Below are 21,350 nucleotides of genomic sequence, written 5' to 3' on the forward strand. Positions count from 1 at the left end.
TTATACATTAATGAAGTAGAAAAATATTCTTATTCAGAATACTCCAGTTACTGTTGTTTCGGTTGTGTATGAATAATCCTTCGGATTCACATAATGGGCCAATATTAAGTACGGAAATAATTAGGATTAAAAATAATTCCTCAAGGAATGTTTTGTATATGATTAGTATCGTACCCAGTTCCTTGGGGAAGATTGGGTTGCCCAATTTTGTTATAGATTCGTGTATTAAGGGCACCATTTGTGGGCAGGGACTATCCTGCTCAGGTGTAGAGCTACTTGCATTGGGTGGTGCCTTCATTACTGGATGACCCTGTTCCCCAAGGGTACAAATAGACACAGGTGGATTGGGGCAAGTAGCTGACTCACCACCTGTCAGGGGTTTACATCCGCACGGTTCATTACCTCTTGCCCATTGGCATACAAAAAAATAGAGTCAGTCATTTAATAAGCATTGTTTAGATGGTCAGTATGAGTATTACTAACACCTGAAGAACCAGGTGTGAATTCTGGTGTCGCATTAACATTTTGTCATTCAGTGTAAATCACTTCTTATCCTTGCGCCTATAAAGACCTCATCTTCTATATGGAAACTGGTGCTCATGGACCGATTTTGCACTTTATAAAAATGCAAAAAAAAAGATGAGTGCCTGATTCACCACCTCCTCGGCCTGCCTGGAGACGAGAGATGGGATGTGCACCCTCTACTAATAAGTTACAGAGTTAGATTTCATTTCGTGCTGGTCCTGCGATGTCGCGGGCGGAAGGTCTGGTGTCACACACACCTGTAGCATGATTGACTGCACGGGGTCTGATTGGATGCTGCACTTTCAATAACAGATTGACGCAGGGCATCCTAACCCCTATGGTAATGCAAATGAGTCTCCTTCATTATTCAGCATCGGCTCTGTGCGGGGCTGCACTGCTCTTCTCGCTCCAGTTTGGCAGCCTTTTCATTTTTCCCAGCAGAGCGCTGTCTGCGTTGCCGCTCAATCGCCAATTCCACTGAACCTGTTGTACTGCCCCTTAGAGTGCCAGTACTCTCTTTGGCCCAGCAGAAGTTCTGGTACTCAAAACGGAATGATTCAAATGTGCCAGTAGTCGGTACAGGTGAGTACCGGCCATTTAGAGCACGGTTTGTGACTCACCTCAGATCCTTTCACTAGCTTCCAGTCTGCAAAATGGCCGCCTTTAAACTGTAGAGTAGTGGGGATCCAAGCCTCAATTCAATGTGTGACTGTGGGTTTATCACACTCGAAGCTTACAGAGACTTCCCTTTCAAATCGCTATTTCCACTTGTAATCCGAGGCTATGAGTGTGTATAGTAAGCCTGCACTGGCTTGTCAATCTTTATTTATTTAGGCAGATCAGATACAACGATTCCATCGACAAAGCATTATAAGCAATTAATAACCAAACAGATTGGAAGTTTTAAACCACATTTTATAAAAATATCAAATCGACCAAGCGTTAATCATTTTTCCCCTTCACATATACATTAAGCTGCTGTGCCATATCGCTGCGGCGTGACGTCTTAACTTCTTACCACCACCTTGGTCCTTACATACCAAGCAGCATGTAGAAATTTAGAAACTGCAAATACTGCACTACAGTCAAGGTAGTGTTTGTCTTACATATACCCAATGCAGTTTGATATTGGTGTAAGTCTAAACGCTTGCACAATGATTTTAGCCATTTTGACCTTGGCCTAATATCACATTTAAATATAACATTTACAAAAAAACAAGAGATGGCCCTAGGTCTCCTCAAATAATATACAGGTTGTACGTACATTGTTACCTTCACCCGGAGCTGGTTACTTAGATGTAAAAGAGGCAATTGGCAAGGCTTTAGTCTGAACTGTATTTAAAGAGACCGCACTACGGAGGGGTTGTATCTGGTCTAAATAGTCTTTGAATTTGCAATCCCATTTGGAAAAAAGAAATGCGTCAGTTAGCCTATTCAGGGAGCACGCTAGATGTTGATTGGTCAAGAAACAATCTCAACATCTTTTTTTAATAATGTGCCCTGCTCCAATTGTAAGAGATCCAAGTCTGACCAATAAGTTGGCAAGCCAAGCTCTATAAGTGATTTTTTAACATAGGGCAACTACAGTATTTTGCTTGTATTTTGCATTCTCATTGCTTCTTGTAATCCTTCCCTGTAAGGTGCTACATTTTTATTTGTCCACTTCCTAGCCCAATATAAAATTGGCCTCAACTTCACATGGGCAGCTAAACATTCCATCGAAAATCGGGTCTTAAGGGAAGAAAATGTGAGCTCTGGGGCATAGACAGCACTGAGCTTAAAAAGGTGTTTTCAACTGTCTATAAGCAAGAAGCATCTCATTGCCTCCATAGTTCCGATCCATAATCAGCTCCGCTAACTACTTGAGCTCTATATATCTCGAGAGCTGGCAACATAGAATGGTACAAGGATTGCCTCAAGAATCTATATATGCGCTATCCTCTATATCTTAGGATGGCATTACTTTTTAGTAGTTGCTCCGGCCACAAGTGTGAATTTGATAACCTTTCCCCAGGTAATCAATGTCCCTCACTCTTTTTGGGTAGTTTCCACCTACAGCAACTATGTCCTTGGATTTCTTGTGTGGGTTGAACGCCGTTAGCTTGGCCTTACAGGTGTTTATTTCCATCTCATGGGTAGAACAAAATAGGACAAACCTCTATATTAAAGTTTCTTTTTTTTTTTAAATTTGTTTTTATTGCAGAGTTAGAGACATGACCTCAAAATTAGACCAACCATTACACTTATGACATCACGAAGTTGAAAGCAAAGCAAATACACTACACAGCCATTTAGCCCACATCCCGGAGGCTGGGCGGCGCACCAAAAGTACTGTGCTCCAGGTGATGTCTCAGTGTATGCCCTGCTCGGGCTCCCGGTCGGTTACATCATGTTGTATCCGCTTTTACTCCCTAAAGCCCACCCCCCCTAGCACCATCAGAACCCAGAATACGCCCTGGGCGCCAACATCAGCTCTCGACCACATCCTAACAGGCCCAGTTGATTCCTCTGAACTACGATTCGGTGCCTAACTACCCTATCAAGAACACCCCCCCCCCCCACAACTGCCGCTGATTCGGGTACTGATAAGCCTTGCAAACACCAGAGTACACCCCCTATAGGATCCATTCACAATCGTGTAATCCACATGGAACCCAACTATCCCACCTCTTCCTCTTCATCCTCCGTCATATAATCCCGCAATGCCTGGACCACCATCTCCCACGCCCTAGCCAACTCCAAACACTTCTCATTGCCAGTCCCAGTGGCCTGCCGCATTCTGATAGCACTTTCGCAGTTTGACCACTTCAACAGCTCATTCATCCATCTTCTCACTGACGGACCATCCTTAGCCTTCCAGTGCCAAGTTATCTCTCTTTGAGCCAGCATGATACCCAGGTCTATAAAGTTACTAGTATTTTTTGTCCTCTTGGTATGGGGAAACCAGAGGAGCAGACATGCTGCCATATCAAAGTCCACCTCCCTATCCGTGACTGAATTCAGGAGTTCCCCCACCGCCAGCCAGTACGCCCCTAACTTCGGGCAGTTCCATAGCATATGATCCAGATCTACCTCGGGCTCCAAGCACCTCGGGCACACCGCATCGAGCACCTGGAAATACCGTCTCACCCTCTCCGGAGTCATGTATGCCCTATGGATAATGAAAAAATGCACCAGTTGGAAGCACGCGTTCCTCGTACCCTTCCACGTCCTTCGCAACACTTGGCTCCAAACCGTGTCCGGTATGGGCTTGCCGACGCTGACCTCCCACCGCGACTTCAATGCTAGCAGTGGCTCCAGTCCCTCACCCCGCAGTCGAGTATGGAGACAAGTCACCGCTTTAACAGTGCCCGCCGCCATCACCACATATTGGCATGCCATGGTCACCTCTAGTTCCTCCAACCCTTTCCTCCAATATCTCTGCATCGCTGCCACCACCGCTGCATGCAGCAGGAAAGTCCCATCCGGTAGACCAAATTGTTCTTGTAACGTCTGATAGGGGGCCAACGTTCCATCAACATACAGATCCCCCACTACCTGCAGGCCCAGCTCCTCCCATGCCAATAATTGGGACCAATCGCCCCCATGAGGCAGCGCGGTCAGCATTCCCAGCGGTATCTCCGGTGCATATGGGCGGTCCCTTTTTGCTCTTTTTAAGCTCCTATGCCAACATAGTTTAAGCGTTCTTTCTTCTATCGTAAGCTCTCTCATGTCTAGTTTCTGTTGCATTATTATGTATGACAACACACACCTCTGGGTGCCTAGCCCCCGGTCATGCTCAGGGCCCCTGAATTCTCTGGCAACATTTTGCGTCAATATCTGAAGTTGTGTCGCCAGGTAATATAATTCAAAGTCAGGAACGGCCACCCCTCCCTCAGACTTAGGTCTAGTCAGGGTGCCCAATGCCACCCTGCGCCGCCCATGTCCCCAAAGGAAGCCAATCACCAGTGACTTCAGATCTTTAAAAATCCGCTGCGGGATCCATATCGGTAGCGTCCGGAAATAGTAGAGCAGCCGCGGGAGTGCCACCATCTTCAACAATGCCACTCGTCCCAAGACTGATAACGGAAGGGAGGCCCAAAATTCCATGCAGCCCTTCAGCCCACGAATACACCGCCCCACGTTCCCCTCCAGGAGGTCCACAGCCTCATGATAAATGCGCACCCCCAGGTAGGTGAAACTGGAGGACTCCCACATCACCTCTCTCATCAGTGGTGGACTGGGCGCACCTTTCCGCAAAGGAAATACACAGGTCTTGGTCCAGTTCACCCTGAGGCCTGATAGTTGCCCAAATCTACCCAGCATATCCACTGCTCCCTCCAGCGATTGCACTGGGTCCGCTAGATACAATAACAAATCATCGGCATACAGCGATATGTAGTGTGACTCCGGCCCCTGCGCTATCCCATTGTACATGGTGCCCGACCGCGCCTGCGCTGCCAGTGGCTCCACCGCTAAAGCGAACAGCAGAGGGGATAATGAGCAGCCCTGCCTCGTCCCCTACACACTGGATAGGCCGAAGACACAATAGGCCCCAGCCGTACTCGCGCCTTCGCCGACGAGTAAAGCACCCTCGTCCGTCTCCGAAAGCCTTCACCTACCCCAAATTTCAGCAATACTCCATCCAGATATTCCCACTCAAGGCTATCAAAAGCCTTTTCAATATCAACCGCCAATACCACAGGGTCAAGAACCGACGCCCCAGCACCATCCATGATTCGGATCAGACGACGTATGTTCATCGAGGTATTTCTAGTCGGGATAAATCCCGCCTGATCCCTATTTACCAATGCGGTCATGTGCGGCAGCAACCTGGTGGCTAGGATGCGACTCAAAATCTTGTAATCCACTGTCAACATAGACAATGGACGATAAGATGTCACGTCCAATGCATCTCTGCCCGGCTTCAGCAGCGGCACCACCAGTGCCTCCCTCATTGATTCAGGCAAGCACCCCATCCTCTTCGCTTCCGAGTACACCACCAGCAATCTAGGCGCTAAGATATCAACAAATTTGGCATAAAATTCTACCGGTAGCCCGTCCACCCCTGGGGTTTTGTTTCGTGCCATATGTTTAATCGCCCCTCTTATCTCTGTCAATGTTATGGGACCCCCCAGTTCTTTCGCCTCTTTGCTATCCAACCCCGGGAGCGAAATCGGATCCAGGTAGTCGCCTATCTCCGAGACCTCTGCCTCTAGGTGGCTTTCATACAGGCCCGTATAATAGGATTGAAATCGCGCCAGTACTGCTGATTGAGAATAGACCACTTCCCCATCTTCCTTTCGTATACTCATGACCAGGCACCCCCTAGGCTCCGGATCAGCTAGTTTGGCCAAGAGCGTACCCACTTTATCACGTTCCTCATGCACCTTAGTAACATACGACTTATAATCATAGCACCGCAGCCGCTCCGTCTCAGTCGCCACCGCTTCTTTAGCCCGCATCAGTTGTTCTTGCAAGTCCGGCCGCTCAGGCCTTCATTGTTCCAGCTCTCTCAACACCTCCTCTGCCCCCGCAAGATCGTTCAAAACTGTCTTCCTCTCATTCGAAAATCTGCCCATGCAAATCCCTCTCACCACCACTTTCATCGCATCCCACTCCACTGACCTGGTGGAGGCCGAGCCTCCATTCTCCTCAAAATAACAGTCAATGCCCTGTCGAACCGTGTCGCTAAACACCAGATCTCCCAGTGTATCAGGCCGCAGCCGCCATGATGGAACCGCTGATCTCGCCTGCTGCCACTGCATTGATATCAATAAAGGGTTATGATCCGAAATGGTCCTGGCTAAATATTCAGACTGAATTACTGCCGCCGCTAGGGGGCCACTGCACAGCACAGAATCCAGTCTAACATGCAAGTCATGAAGTGTGGAAAAGTAGGAGTAATCCCTGATCTCAGGATGCTGTTCCCTCCACACATCCAGCAATCCCCACCTCTCCTGCCATTCCTTCCTGTGGGTCGCTAGCCTGCGCACCGGGGAATCAACCAATGGCGGATGCGACCTATCCAGCTGCACATCCGTGATTGAATTAAAATCTCCTGCTAGTAAGAGAGGGCCCGCCAAGAAGTAGGCCAGCGAGCTTGACAAACCCTCAAAGAAGTGGGCCTGATCAGAGTTGGGGGCATAGATATTGCACAGGACCACCTCTCTGCCACAAAGTCGCCCCTCAACCGCTACATATCTGCCCTCAGGATCAATTCTCTGACTCGTCATTTGGAATGGCATGCCCGCTCTTATCCAGATCAACACCCCTCTGGCGAAAGCTGAGTACATCGTGCCAAAAACCTGCCCTCGCCACCTCTTCTGTAATGCCCCGCACTCTTTCTTGGATAAATGGGTTTCCTGAAGCATTGCTATCTGTACCCCCCGCCTCACTAAGTAGGCATGCACCTTATGACGTTTCACCATTGTACATAGTCCTCGGACATTCCATGTGATACATTTCAAATTAGGTAACGTCCCCATGTTTCACCGTTCCGCACAATGGCACTAGGCAACAATATTTCCCCGAACTGCAGCAGTTGTATATCCCCTTCAAAACATCCCAAACAACACCCCAAACCCCTCTCCCCAGGACAGGACCTAATAACCCAGCTTCAGCCCCATTCCAAACCACCAACACTCCACACATTGTTCTAACCTGTGGTCGCCACCACAGAAGGCCTTAAGGGCCTCGAGAGGTCGATGGAGCGCCGACCAGGGGTAGGCGGAGCCCCAACCCTACGCCCATGGTCCCATACTGCTTGTGCAGCCCCATACCTGGTAGTCCAATAAATGTCCGGAGAGTCTGTACCAGCAGATACCTCAAGATTGTCCAGCGTCCTCAAGCCTCACTCGTTGAACCCACCATCTGAGGTTTGCGGTGTGACCGCCGGACCCCTTACACTCCCCGCTTCTGAGTCGTCGCCTCCGGACTTCTCCTCCTCCTCCGATTCCGATCCTCCAGACGTCCTCTCCTGTTGTGAACCTGTGATGTTCGCCGTCGCAGCCAGCGCTCCCCTCCTGTCCGCCGCCATTTGCGCCTCCAGCTCGGCCTTTTTAATCTTGTTCCGGGAGCGGATACGCTGTGATTTTCTGATCCGTACCGGTCGAGGCCGCTCCCTCCCGCTTTTGTGTGCACGATCAGTCCCTGCACGATACAGTTTAAGCCACGACCAAGCCTCATCAGGAGTCAGAAAGAATTGGGTCTTACCGTCAATGATCACTCTCAGTTTAGCAGGAAAGAGCAAACAGTACTGGATCCCTTCCTCTCTCAGTTCCTTTTTCACTGACAAAAAGGATGCTCTACTTCTCTGAACTTCCTGAGTGTAGTCCGGAAAGACTGTGACTTTGCTGTTGTCCACTTGGAAGGGGCCCTGGGATCGTGCCCTCTGTATCAACAGGTCGCGGTCCTTATAGTGCAGCAATTTGACCACCATCGGCCGAGGCGGTCGGCCCTCCAGGGGTGGTCTGGCGGGAACCCTGTGCGCTCTTTCCAGGGAAAAGAAGGGAGACAACCCCTCCGGCGCCACCACCGTCTTGAACCAGTTCTCCATGTAGGACACAGCGTCCCCTTTTTCAATTTTTTCTGGAAGGCCTACAACCCTCACGTTATTCCTCCGGTTGCGACTTTCCACATCCTCCGCTCGTCGCTCCAGAATCGCCAGACGGTCGAGGATATTCGTCAATTTATGTTCTGCAGTCACCACCGCCGGTTTCAGCTCCTGGAGCAGTTGTTCATTCGTTTTCACTCTATCCGAGAGTTTGGCGTGGTCCGCCCTCAGTAGTCCCAGTCCCGTAGCTACTTGCGCAATATCCTGGTGCAGCGATTCCTTTGTCGCAGTGATCGCCTCCAGGATGGTGTCTAGGCGCTGGTGCAGCCTTTGTTCCTGCAGTGAGGCTCCCTGTGGGGCAGGATTACCGTCTTCCTGGGCCAGAGCGAACGCATCTTCTCGCCCCTGTTGCTCATTCGGGGCAGCGCCCTGAGCAGCCATCCTGGGCGTGATACGCGGAGCACTCTGGCCGCTGCCGAGGGCCACTCCAGGTCACCGCAGTCACAGCACAGGCCCTGTGGTCCCGGAGCCCCACTCAGGTCACTAAATCACGAAGTATACAGTGTTCGGCAACCAAAATCACGGCCCCATCATGCCCCCACAGCACTCTTAGGCGTCCTTCTGCTCGCAGCTCATTCTCGCTGGGCTATGGCCGGAGGTCGCCTGGGGCCATCAGCGCTCCGCACGTCCAGGATAGTAAACCCTCAATACTCCGCCAGAAGGGCGGCAGGCGCCATCCAGGGCCGATCACGCCCGCCGCTCCAACCAGCACCCCGCAGGCACCAGGGCCGCCGTCGCGGCTCTCCCACCTCACTCGCCCAGTCTCCGCACTATGCGAGCTCCAAACGGGCACCCAGGATGATCCTACCAGCTCCAGTCGCTCTGGTGGGGGCACAAGAACCGGAAGGGCCCAAGTCCAGGCACTCTCTCGCGGCCGCTGCGCAGGCCGACACCCCTTCGCTGCTCCTCAACCTCGGGCGGCTGATCTCTCTGTGGCAGGCCCCCTGCAGTGCAGCCCCACCGGCCCCTCGGGCAAGAATCCACCATCAGACGCCTATGTCTCTGCCCAGGAACAGCCCGCTGCCCTCCGAGCCTTCTCGTCGGGGAGCGAGGAAACGGGAGGGGGAGGGGCGCCGCACTCCCCGTGTCGCGGGGTGCCAATAGCCCGCCGTACCTCACCGCACGTAGCCCCCGTCCGGTCCCCACTCCGCTCACCCCGCTAGGCAGCCTCCGATGATCCAGCGCAGAGCAGGGGCACAGCTCTCAGTGCCTCCGAGCTCCGCTCGCCGCCATTTTCCCTTTGTCTGCAGTCCGGTCCCTCCGATCACCGAGGTCCGGTCCGCTCGCCGCGATTAAGGTCACGCTGGAGTCCAAACTCTCCCCTCCGACCTAACAGCACCTCATCCGGCAGATATTTGCCTCCAAGGGCACTAAAGGGCAGGATTTCAGGATATTTGGTGGGACTCGGCGCGGAGCTGCAGGCTCACACAGCCATCTCGGTCAGCGCCTAAGCCACGCCCTCCCTCTATATTAAAGTTTCAAGGCCAATTCCACTCGCAGACATTAGCAGGGTAGCATCTGCAAATAACAAGGCCAGAATTTGTTCTCAGGCCAACTTGGGGACATCAATGGTGCAACTGAAGAGGAAATTGAACAACTATCAATAAATAAAAATGTGCAGAGTAGGGTCTAGAATGCAGCTCTGGCGAACCACCCTCTGTATCATGACTATCCTTGTCAGTTCTACATTGTGCCCCCATGTAATCTGCACAAGGTTGTCAATATGTAGCCTCCTTAGCAGAATTAGTATTTATCTAGGGATTCCCAAATCGCGACGTACCTTCCATAGTTGCTCTCTTGGTATATCCAATGCTGTGCGAAGATCAACGAAGGCTTCATTGAGGCTTCCTCCATCAAAATCCCCCACCTTCGATTTTCTCAATAAAAAGCATATGACTAGACCCACCATGCTAGTTGCCTCTCTAAACCCACGCCTGGAGAGCCCTACACGTGACTTCGGAGCAGGGACTTGAAAATTTGGAAAGCTTAACCTACATCCCTCCTCCAGTGCCCAACTTTCCTGTAGCTTGCAAATATTCAGGCTATCTATAAAGAGGCAACAGTCAATTTCTATCACCTTGGTTTATGATCCACAGACATTCCTGCTGGCAATCAATGCGCCCTCACGGTTTAGGGACCCAGACCCGAGTATAGGGGTACCGCCTCCATGTGAAGTAGTGAGTCTGGGTTAATGGAGAGTGTCTCAATCAATGTCATGAGAATATCTTAGTTGTAAGTACTATAGCTCTTGGTAGAGAGTGAATCACACAAACTGGGAATTAAATGTGACAAATTATTTCTAACTAAGCTCCTTTTGAATAGATGTGATAGAATTTGAAACTAAAGTTTCCTTATACTTTGCTTTACACTGAATGTATTTCAAACTAAAGGTTTTAAACTTTAGACTGAGTTGTTTACTACTCCACATATAAAAGTGTGGTGCCTCCAGTCTGACCAAATATGGAATTCAATACTAGGGTGAAATATGTTTGATTCTGTCTAGATGCTAATTCTTGGTACCTAGGAGATTAATAGCATTTATGGGCAGTCTCTGTTTTCCAAACACAACATATGATCTAGTTCGCTGTAGGTTATAAACATGTCTTGAAATAAGGCTTTGCTTACCTCAATTCTCCAAATGATGATGCCTGGAGTGTTGTTGACAGCCTTGAAAGCGTTGCTAAGAGACATGATGGCTGGAGTTCTTCTGTGATCCCCCTCGGTGTAAAATCACTTGATGTGCCAGCAGGAGTCTAGAAACAGGGTCCTGTAGGAAACGTTTGTATAGGGAAAGTTAAATTAAAACAATCACGAATGCATAACATTTGAGTAGTTTTGCAAACATCTGGTACATGCAAATGGTCCAAAGAATGTCTTTATAAAGTTTAACTTCAAAATATAGAAATCTTTTAGGTAATATAGTTTGCTGAATTGACCTGAGCAGTATTGTCCTATTAATACCTTAAGTGTGCCTCATCCCCCATATGTTTTTTGCTAAAGGGCTAAAAACTCCTTGAAGCTCAGCCAGCTGTTAGCATATTTTTTGCCTCACTGAACCATTCTCCCAGGACATGTTTTGACTCTGTGGGGTACGGACAGCTCCAGAGAAAGAAGAGGTCAGACTTCCCTCTCTTGCCCCAATTTTACCTGTAATAAAGACAAGATATCAGAGCTGGACAAGCTAGCTACCCTACTGAGTGGTAACTCAATGGAGCCATTGTTCTGTCTACTTGCTCTTAGGGCCCATGTCCTTGGATTCCTGTTTGCCTCGCTAGTAGCTTTGGGGTCATGGGAGAGGACAGCCAACAACATACAGGAGCTGCTTGCAGCAATGAGCTGTGTGAGCGTAGCACGGGAGCTGGGTCTGGAGAATCTTTGGTCCCGAAGGCTTAGCTTGCTGGTGCATTGTGGATCTGTGTGCATCTTTGATACAGTACAACATGACTTTCACCTTGAGAAATTACGCAGCATGGCCGATTCTGGTTAACAAACCATGCTCAGCCTTAGGTCCAGCTTAACACAGTGCATTCAGAATGACCAGCTCAGCCCTTCTGTCTCTAAGAAATGCCATTCATTTGTGAAGTTGCTCCAGTATCACTCCATGCCCCTGTCTCCCATACCCTAACATCTGCCATGCTTATTTAACCTCTTCTCAGAACCAGTAGTCGGGGTAAAATCTTATGCGGTTTAATACACATCTATACGTAACATTCTTCAATGACCCTTCCATCGTGGAATCCTTATAGATCACCTGAAACCAAATCCAAAGGCGGATGGTTGCCAATAACCTGCTAATTAAAGGTACACAAACCATAGCTCAGGCCCCTGCTGTTCGCTGCTCAGGACCTCACGTGTGACCTCGCTGAAGACATCTCAGATGTCAGCATTGATGGTATCACTGGGGACTTATTAGATTACGTCATTGGTGGCATCATTGTTGATATCATATGAAATCATCAATTTTATTGCTGCATGTACAAGTGTAATGGGTGATGCGGCACAAGTAATGACTAAAGAACATGCTGTGAACATCTAAAAAACGTACAACCCCAACATTCTGTACTTTAGTAAATGGGACAAGGATTGACACTATTCTTGAAAATAACCTTGCTTGTATAACATGTATTAAGCACAAATAAATTCGGTGTGCCAAGGATAGAGAGAAAGGCAAAGAAAGACAACTTTGCCTAATGTTGTGACTATTCCACATGCGATTGAAGTGGTGAAATCTCAATGTGATTCAACAGATGTTCTATTGGTCCCACACTGAAATGTACATTCAGAGAACCAGTTACAACTATTAGCAAATGTTTGAACTTCACATGTCCCATGCAGCAGATGGAGGCGCAGCGTATGTGTTTTTTTTCATAGATAAGTCGGTTAAATGCAGTTTATATGGCCTAATTGGGTTAAATGCAGTTTATATGGCCTGGACAGTTACATTTATCTTGCATGTGCTGCTGTTAAGTCATTGGTAGAGTTTCACGGTAAAGGTACACTAACTATAAACTTCCACCGACAATGGCACATCAGGTGTTACATGGATCTGGAGGTGAGAACGTTTGCACATCCTGCGACCTAGATACCACATGGGGAGTATGGAGGACCAACTATGCTGTGGCTGAAGGATATATGCAGTTGGTGTTCAGAGTCTTTGAATCAGTGAAAGATGTTCACCATGGCTATTGTTGCAGGCAATCATGTAGAATGAAGGATGGGCGTGGGTAAAAGCTGAAACAATCACTGGCAAAGCCCATAGCTCTTGTTTTGTTGACCTATTGGTGTTGCCAATGTTTTTGCCTATGCTCTGCGGAATCAGAAAAAAACAACCATTTGCAAAGCCAATATTCTCGCATTCATAATTTGAGTGCCGAGCTGTTTGCTTTGCCAATGTTTGTCTGTAAAGTATTGTTTAAAAAAGTGAAAGAAAAAACATTTCAGAATACAGGAAGAAAAGCAAACACATTGTTTAGTATCTCAAAACTGAACACTGAATTCAATGCTTTCAGTCTTTTGAAATGGCATGGTTTTTTTGCAAATATTTTTCACACAGAACTCTGAACATAATTTTACAAAAGAATAAGAGACTGCCAGCTTGCCACGGTCTAATTTAATTTCTACATTATTCACCCATTTTAGGGTCTCCAGGAGAAGATTTTTGGGTTCCCAGGAGAAGTGTCATGCTAAGTACAGCTTCTGTCTCAGACGCCAGCTGAGTGCAGCAGAGGGATCTTCCCCCAGTGCCTCAAAAGCCTTTGAGTACAAAAGTTGTTCTTTCATGCAATAAGTCTACTCTTCGGCCATACCCCAGCAAAAATATCCCTCTTGCTGTGTGGTTACAAACAAGCTACGGAGGTCTGAGGAGTAACACAACATGGGCGAGCGGGATTTCAGTGAGAAGCCATACAGGAGAGAAACAGATAGAAAACAAAGGCACTCTTATGAAATGCTGAATTAAAAACTAAATAAAGTTGTTCCCAGATTTTGAGCAGTTGAGGGATGCAAGTCAGCTAATCAAAAAGATCATACAGGGGAGGGACAAACACGAAAAAAATAGGAAGCCAAGCCATCGAAAAAGAAACAGGCAAATTAGTCTGACAACAAAGCCAACCAATGGTAAACAATGGGGGTGGGCTATAAGCCTACTGTAGCTCACAATAGATCTTTATAAGCAGACAGCTTGCACTGTCTGATAGGTGAGACCTACAAACATAAAAGCATATTGATGGGTTGCTGCTTGTAGTGCGTCATTTTACCTGTGAATGCATTTATCATTAGACATGTGTGCACCACCTGAATGATGCAGGCGCCATTTTCTTTTACTTTTTAATTTACCAATCCAAGATGGCAGATGCCAATTGGATCAGTATTTTTTTAAAGGTTTGTTGTAGCCTGCAAGAGATTTTTGGAATGCAGAGCAGGCCCGCAGCAACGATCAGTTGTTAGGCCCTCTGAAAAAAACAATAAAGGGTGAGGGATGAACAAACAAGCAGGTCGGGAATGCAATGGACCAGCAGGTGGGGACGGAGTAAGCAGGGGTGGGAGTGGACAGGTGAGGCCAAGGAGCTGGAAGGCAGCAGAGGAGCATTTGGACTGTGGGGAAGCCCAGCAGAAAAAGGAAGGTGATAGGCATGCCAAGACAAAAGATATAAAATAAAATAATTAGTTACGTTGCGTAAAGGAACAATAGAGGGGCAGGAGAAGGAGAAGAAATGGGAAAGGTTATTTGAAAGGGGGAAACAGCACACGAGAGAGCAACAAAACACAGGTACTCTCATGGAGTGTTTCAGGAAAATCAAAAAGGGGCTTCTAAAATGAGAACAGTGGAATGATAAGAGTCAGTCAATCAAAAGGCTAGTAAAAGGGTTATACTTCAGGGGAGTGAGAAGCACAGGAGGTGGAAGGCTAGCTATCAATTAAACCAATCACTAGTAAGCAACGTGTACGCTCTAAGTTCACTGCAGTTTTTGGCATGGTCAGTTTTGGTGGGTTAGGTTATGTTTTGTAGCCATAACTTAACTGCCTTTTTCAGGGTGATAGTCTATTTACTACAAACATATTACAGAGTTGCAGCTGCATTTCTTTAGCTAGTACGTCACCTTACTTATAGAAAATCAAATATTGGGATCTTTAATAAATTTGGCTCCCATTACCAAATAAGCACCAAAGTCGACAAAAAGATTTTGACAGGGGATTTGTTAAAGAGGGTGCAAAATTTGGCACACATTGGTAATAAGGGGGATTCCAGACTAATGTTTCTTTGACCAGTAAAATGGCATTGCCGTAGGAAATGTATCTTAATGCATGTCTGTGAAATCACAGAACAAGTGGTCGAAACATCTTTGTATAACAGTGGTCTTTCATTTATTTGGTGCCTTACCTAGGTTCGGTGAAAAGCCGTACGGCATTTTGTAGATACAAGGCAAAAGGAGAGGATCCAGTATAATTGATTGAGGTAGAGCCGAATAAAGCTATTAATTAATTATTAATTACAATTTATTCTCCTTTGGATTGTTGTTACTCTTAACTCCAGAGATGTTTCTGTAATCTAATGACATGTGTAGGTATGTACTTGCTATGGTGCTATGGTCGAGTTCTCATAACAGTTTATTCTGGTGGTCTTCGCAGAAGCCACTTGAGACTGCTGGGTAGATTGGTTTGTCCATTTAACAGTAGAAAGGGGCAGAGCCCAATATACTTGTTGACACGTTTACCTTGACATGATGCTATCATTCTTGTACAAATAATGTCGACGCGAATGCATCCCACGGGGGTCATGTCTAGACAGCCCAGATGTTATTTTTGTGGATCCTGTATTAAGAGCAGCTGTGTTTGAAAAAACCCTCTTTAAAGGGACAGTGCATGCATTTTGGCTTTAGCATTTTGTGTTAGGGATAGCTTCTGTGGCACCAGAAGCTATCACCATCCAATTCAGCAGTTACACTATTACATTCCATCTAAGAACAAGCATTGGTGAAGCCAGTACGTGAAGCCAGTTTGTATTTGTAAATGCTTCTTCAACTGGTGAGTTTTTATGTGCAACAAGGATTAATGTAACAATGAGTTAATGGGTGGATGAACGGATGGAAGCGGGAGAGCATGGTTAAATCAATGCGCTCATCCATGCACCTCACTTTTTACTCAGTCTGATATTTAGCCACTCACCAATCTAGACAAGCAGACCCAGAAAATAGCTAATTAATGAAGGGGTGCTTTAATTTAAACAAGAATTGGCACAGCTAATAGGTCTCGCCTATGCAAGGAGGCGAGTGACGTAGAGTGGAGTAGAGAAGCGTGGAGTCGAGTGGCGGAGATTGGAGTGGACTGTTGTAGAATGTTGTGTAGTAGATTGTCAAGGAGTAGAGAAGAGTGTCGTGGAGTACAGTAGAGTGTCGTGGAGTAGAAGGGTGGTACGTAGAGTGGAACAAAATGTCCTTGAGTAGAAAGTCATGGAATAGGGTACGTGGAGCGGCATAGAGTGGAGTAGAGTTGTAGAATGGCGTGGCATAGAGTAGAGTGGCGTAAAGTGGAGTGGCATATAATGGCATAGAGTGGGGTAGAGTGACATAGAGTGGAGTAGCGTAGGGGTGAAGTAGAGTGAAGTAAAGTAGAGTGGCACAGAGCAGAGGGCATAGAGTGAAGTAAAGTGTTGTAGAGTGGAGTGATGTAGAGTGGAGTGCTGTATTGGAGTGGAGTAGAGTGGAGTGGCATAACATAGAGTGGAGTAAAGTTGGGTGGAGTGTTGTAGAGTGGCCAACTGTGAAGTAGTATAGAGTGGCATAGAGTGGAGTGGAGCATTGTGCCATTGAGTAAAGTGCAGTAGAGTGTCTTAGATTGGAGTGGCTTAGAGTGGAGGTACATAGAGTGGAGTCGAGTGTTGTAGACTGGAGTGGCATAGTGTGGAGTATGCATGGTGTGGTAGCACACTGTCATTACAGACAACACATTGTAATTTGAAATTATAATTACATTTACACATACAATATTACTGATAAAACTGTACAGCAACAAACGATAATGTGTGGAAATGGCATCATCTAGTGTACTGATTTTTTTGATAATATTAAAATATTTGTTTCCACCACACTTCGGAATTACAAAGAAATGTGCTTTATTTGTGCTTTCATAATTCAGATATATTCTGAAATATTTGCGCAGTTCATTTACAGACATTTAACATTTTGTTGTGTGATAGAAAAAAAACTTTTCTTTCCCATTAGATGACATGATTGTCACATAAATTCTCTCAATATGAATTCAGAGAAAGAAAAGTAAACACCAAGCTCCCTCGAAAGACAGAGCCTTACATTTTACCTCTGTCTTTGAAGCACAGCAAATGTGACAAGATAAGAACGCCATTTAAAGGGCTATTTAGACAAGGACTCATTGAAGAATACAAGGAGCAATGGTGAACAAGGTTTACTTCACGGGATCGACAAAGATATGGTAGACACCCTAAAACAAAAAAAGCCAGCACATAGATAGGCAGAAACATGTGAGTTACAAACTGCAAAGCCAGTTGTAAGCAATTGCCGGAATGCATTCCCAGAGAAGCTTTCAGAATATCCACAAGATGTCTTTTCGCAACAAGACAGCTGTGCTGTCTGGTAGGCTTCAAGCTAAAAGCTGAAAATATATTGGCTTTGTGAATGCTCTCCTCACAGAAGTAGGGAGCAAAGATAAGAATAATACGAAAGGGAGGTATAAAAAAGGCGGGAGAAAGAACAAAAAATAAAAAAAAGATTTGAATGGAGAATAAGAAATAAGTGAGATTGCATGGTCAATGATTGCAGTGGAGAACGAGCACAGAAAAGAATGAGTGGGTAGAGGTGAATGTGAGCAGCAGTCAATGAGTGCAATCCTGAGTTTAGGAATACATTTGTGAGTGTACTGGAGTGAATGCAAGAGTACCTACATGAATGAGTGAATGGGTGCTGCAGTGAAGGAGTTCCTACAGGCAAAGGTGGTGGAACTTGCTACTGCCTGAAGGGTTTTCTGAAGGTCTTAAAATAAGTAAACCTTAGCTGCTTATGTTACAGCAGTTATGCAGCAGGTAGTGGGAATGCCTGGAGCCACTCAACACATTTTGCAGAGGTGCCAATAGACTAGCTTTATGCTACCAAGCTGTTTTGTGGTGAATTGTCACTATTGTGAGAGCCTGCCCTATCAGAAGGAATACTGCAGCGTAAATCATTGAGAAATCTGATAAGCGCATCACACTCCCCCACCACATCTAGAGGAGATCCACACCACCATCTAGAGGAGTCACCCTCCCCGGGTGCATGTGACCCCAAAAAGACCAGCTTCACCTCTTTGTATAGCACGTCCTTTCTTTCTTGCTGTCTGCTCCATTCTAACCCTAGTACCTTCAGATCTTATCATAAACTAAACGGTATCTACACTGAGAGCTTACAGTGAGAGAAGTGCACTTTTTCTGTTAAATGTTGTTCATTATTGGACTGGCGACTCCTCCACTAAGGCGTACGAGCATCGCCCCACTGCTGCAAAGCAGTAAAAGAAAGAACAAATACAATGATAATAACTCAAGGTTATTATCATTGTATTTGTTCCTGCTGCGCAGCTTTGTGGGGTGGGCGGGCAGGGATGCTCCGCTTTCATGGCAGGAAAGGAGGGGTTTGCCCACTTCAAGTGCACAATGACTGTTTGGCTGGCCCTCTGGGGCCTTCCAAAACAGTCAGGCGCATTTTGCATGCTCTCCATGCAGGCTGCATTACAACCTACGTGGAGAACATGCCCAGGCCCCCATTCCCTGGCTGTGCGCCGATCCACGGTGCTCAGACTAATCACAACGCTGCATTGCAGCGTTGTGATTGGCTTAGGAGAGGGAGCCTGGCTGAGACGACGTGCGATGCGGGAGAGTGGTGAGAAGGTACGTTTTTTAACTTTTTTTTTTTCATCACAATCTCTGCCCGCCCTGCCACTCCCGATCCGTGCTGGCCACTTATCGCAGCAGTCTGTGAGAGTAGTGAGAGAGCGCCATGTTGTTTTGGAAAATTGTAGGGGTGCACCATATCTCCCGTAGTCCGGACCCGCATATTTAGAGGGTATACTAACGTGTGCTTTTAGAGATATACCAGTAGGTTGGGAATTAGTGCAATGTGTAAATGATGTATTCATAACGTTGCAGATTAATGTAGAGCCTTAACAGGAGTGTAATGCTTTATATGATGTAGAAATGCTACTAAACGTGTGTATTGTAGGATTAATAAATGTGCCATATTAAGAGTTGCACGTGTAGGAGATAGGATGTGACGCTTTAATGTGGAAAAGAACTTACGTTTAGTCCAGACTACAAATAGGGACGGTAATGGATGCCTGATGTTCCTAGAATTGACTTTGCTTTCTGAGTCGTCTGTGACTCCTTCGTAGGATTATGTTTGTATTAGAGCCAGTCTATTTCTTGAACCTCTTGCTGAGGTGTTTGTATGTCCAATAATATTTGGCTTTGTAATAAACTCTTAACTTCAGTTTGTAGTCAGTGGTTCTTTAAATTGAATTTGGTTGCCGATTTACAAAGCTGTTTAATTACGAGTTTGGAAACCTCCCCTCTACGCTTATTAGCAGACAAAAAGGTCCAGTCGACCTGTCCTGGGATTCTGGAGAATTGATAAGGTAAAAATCTAGATAAGAATCCCAGCCCCTTCAGTAGCAAGTGCCTGTTTAAAAGCTGGAGCAGTATCTACTTACTGGCAGCAGGAACACAATGAAATGCTGGTGACCAAACGTAGAGGCTAGGTGGAGATCGCTTTTGCCTAGCTTCCCAAATGAGGCACCATGTTCACTTTAAAGAAAACATGATCAATGTGGGTAACATGTTGGAATGGAGCTTGCTAGGGGATTTTACCAGAACTTAATTGCCCTCATTAAAATGGTGTGGTTGGGACACTGGGCAGTGATCAGAGCGAAGTAAGTAACGGAGTGACACTGGCTGCTGGACTAGCGAAGATGCTGGGCCGCTAGCAATGCTGTAGAAGACGAATGCAAGAAGGATATAAAGGAGATGAATGCAGACCTGCCAAGTCACACGGCTCCCTTCACATGGTGAGCGGTCGATATCACATGGTGGCAGGGAAAACGAGCTAAAAACAAGTGGATTTCCAGCTCGTTTTTGGATGCTTTGAACTGCCGACCTTCGTTAAGGATGTGAAGGGTCCCAGGACATCAGCCCCAGACCAGCAAGCCTTTTTTTTTGCTTTTTTGGAGGAGGGAATTGGGGGATGGGCGAGTCAAATGTGCATCTTGGGTACTTCTTTGCACAAGGCACTGCCCCCTCAAAGGCCCCACCCCTCTCCTCACAGGGTGAACTTTTTGTTTTAGTTAGTAGGTCTGCAAATGAGGGAAGAGGTCCAGAAAAAGCCTTCTATAAGAATTTTAAGCTAGCTACAATAAAAGAGTGGTATTCTGTACATACACTGAATAGCCTCTCAGACTGTCAGAAGGTACAACACTCATAAAATGCTTTTTCAATGGTACCTGGCCATGGCAGGGCTGCTGTTTGCAATGCATCTCAGCCGAAAAGTCTTCTGCCAACAGCTACAATTCATAATGGAAACAAAGGAAGGACTTGTAAGAAAGTGTATACTGCTATCAAGTGTCCAGTCAAAGTGATGGGTGGCAGATGGCTTCGCCATTGGGTATTTTCCCTCTTAATAACTGATGGGATTGGTTTAGGAGCCCTGACGGTAACTATATAAATATGAGGACACCTCCTATGGTCTTCTTTGATTATGAGTTGCAATGACATGAATGTAAGCGAGGCCCACCCTGAGGGGACAGAAAAAAATCCCTCATGTGTAATGGTCGTAGGCAGCTGATATAAAAATCTTATCGGGCAAGCCAAGATAACTCAACCGATATGTGTCTGGTCCAGGGCCTGCCCAGACTGCAGCCAGTCCTGTAAATGCCCTTTTTCATAGCAAGCTTTGCTATGATACCCCTAGCCTCTGTTTTAGTGGTCTGTTGCTTCAACTCCGGACAACTCAGTGAGCTGAATCCCCAGCAGCTACGTTTCCAGGGTCTCTGCATGTGTGATCCACAGTCAGCTTTTAGAGGCGTATGTTTTTGTCTGAGAAGTCAAGATTAACGGGACTCTCTCTTTAGATGATGACATCATTTGGAAATTTATTGCTAACACGTGGGTTGTGCTCAGTGAAAATGTGCATTCCCACAGCAGTTGTTTGGGAGTTAAATTGCCTTATTTCATCGTGTGTAGTATACAAAAGGGTCACTGACATCGAATGGGCAGTATGTAAATTCAGCGTGGCCTTCTCTGGGCTTCCACTGGGGTCCTTTGTTACATCCAAAGGGCACCAAAATGAGATGCATTTTCAGTAGAGAAAAAAATTCTTTTGATGAGAATGTTGCCAGTCCGCAGGTCCCCGAGCTGCACTGAGTAAGACTGCATCGAATTTCTTGCAAAGAATTAAAAACATCTGGAAAGCCATTCAACCCCCCCACCCCCGTTATCCCACACACACGCCTTTGTTCTGACTTCGTCTTTTATACCAATCCCCCATTCTTCCCTGTGAGTGCCCTCTGTGGCTCTTAAAGCAGCAGTATGGATTGAGGGCCTGTAGATTTCTGTCCCTCTGCATCCACCAATAAAAATGTGAACACAGGGAAAGATTTCTACGAGCAGGGCTAGGGCCTGGTTTAGAGTTTAGCAGAGAGGGTACTCTGTCGCACAGGCAACGGTGTACACTCTCGGCCA

At 46.7% G+C, this 21,350-nt stretch overlaps 1 protein-coding gene across 2 annotated transcripts in view; it reads right to left on the minus strand.

Annotated features, from left to right (window-relative positions):
* Positions 1-21,350, minus strand: part of AVIL (advillin) — a 316,912-nt gene that overhangs the window by 259,326 nt on the left and 36,236 nt on the right. For both annotated transcript variants that reach the window (XM_078688810.1, XM_078688800.1), the window contains exon 2: positions 10,745-10,886. In XM_078688810.1, the coding sequence (XP_078544936.1) occupies positions 10,745-10,810 (66 nt within the window). In that variant the 5' untranslated portion in view covers positions 10,811-10,886. The remainder of the gene's footprint in view (positions 1-10,744; positions 10,887-21,350) is intronic.

This window comes from Lissotriton helveticus, chromosome 1_1 (assembly GCF_964261635.1).
Source record: "Lissotriton helveticus chromosome 1_1, aLisHel1.1, whole genome shotgun sequence".
In the NCBI taxonomy this organism is placed as follows: domain Eukaryota; kingdom Metazoa; phylum Chordata; class Amphibia; order Caudata; family Salamandridae; genus Lissotriton; species Lissotriton helveticus.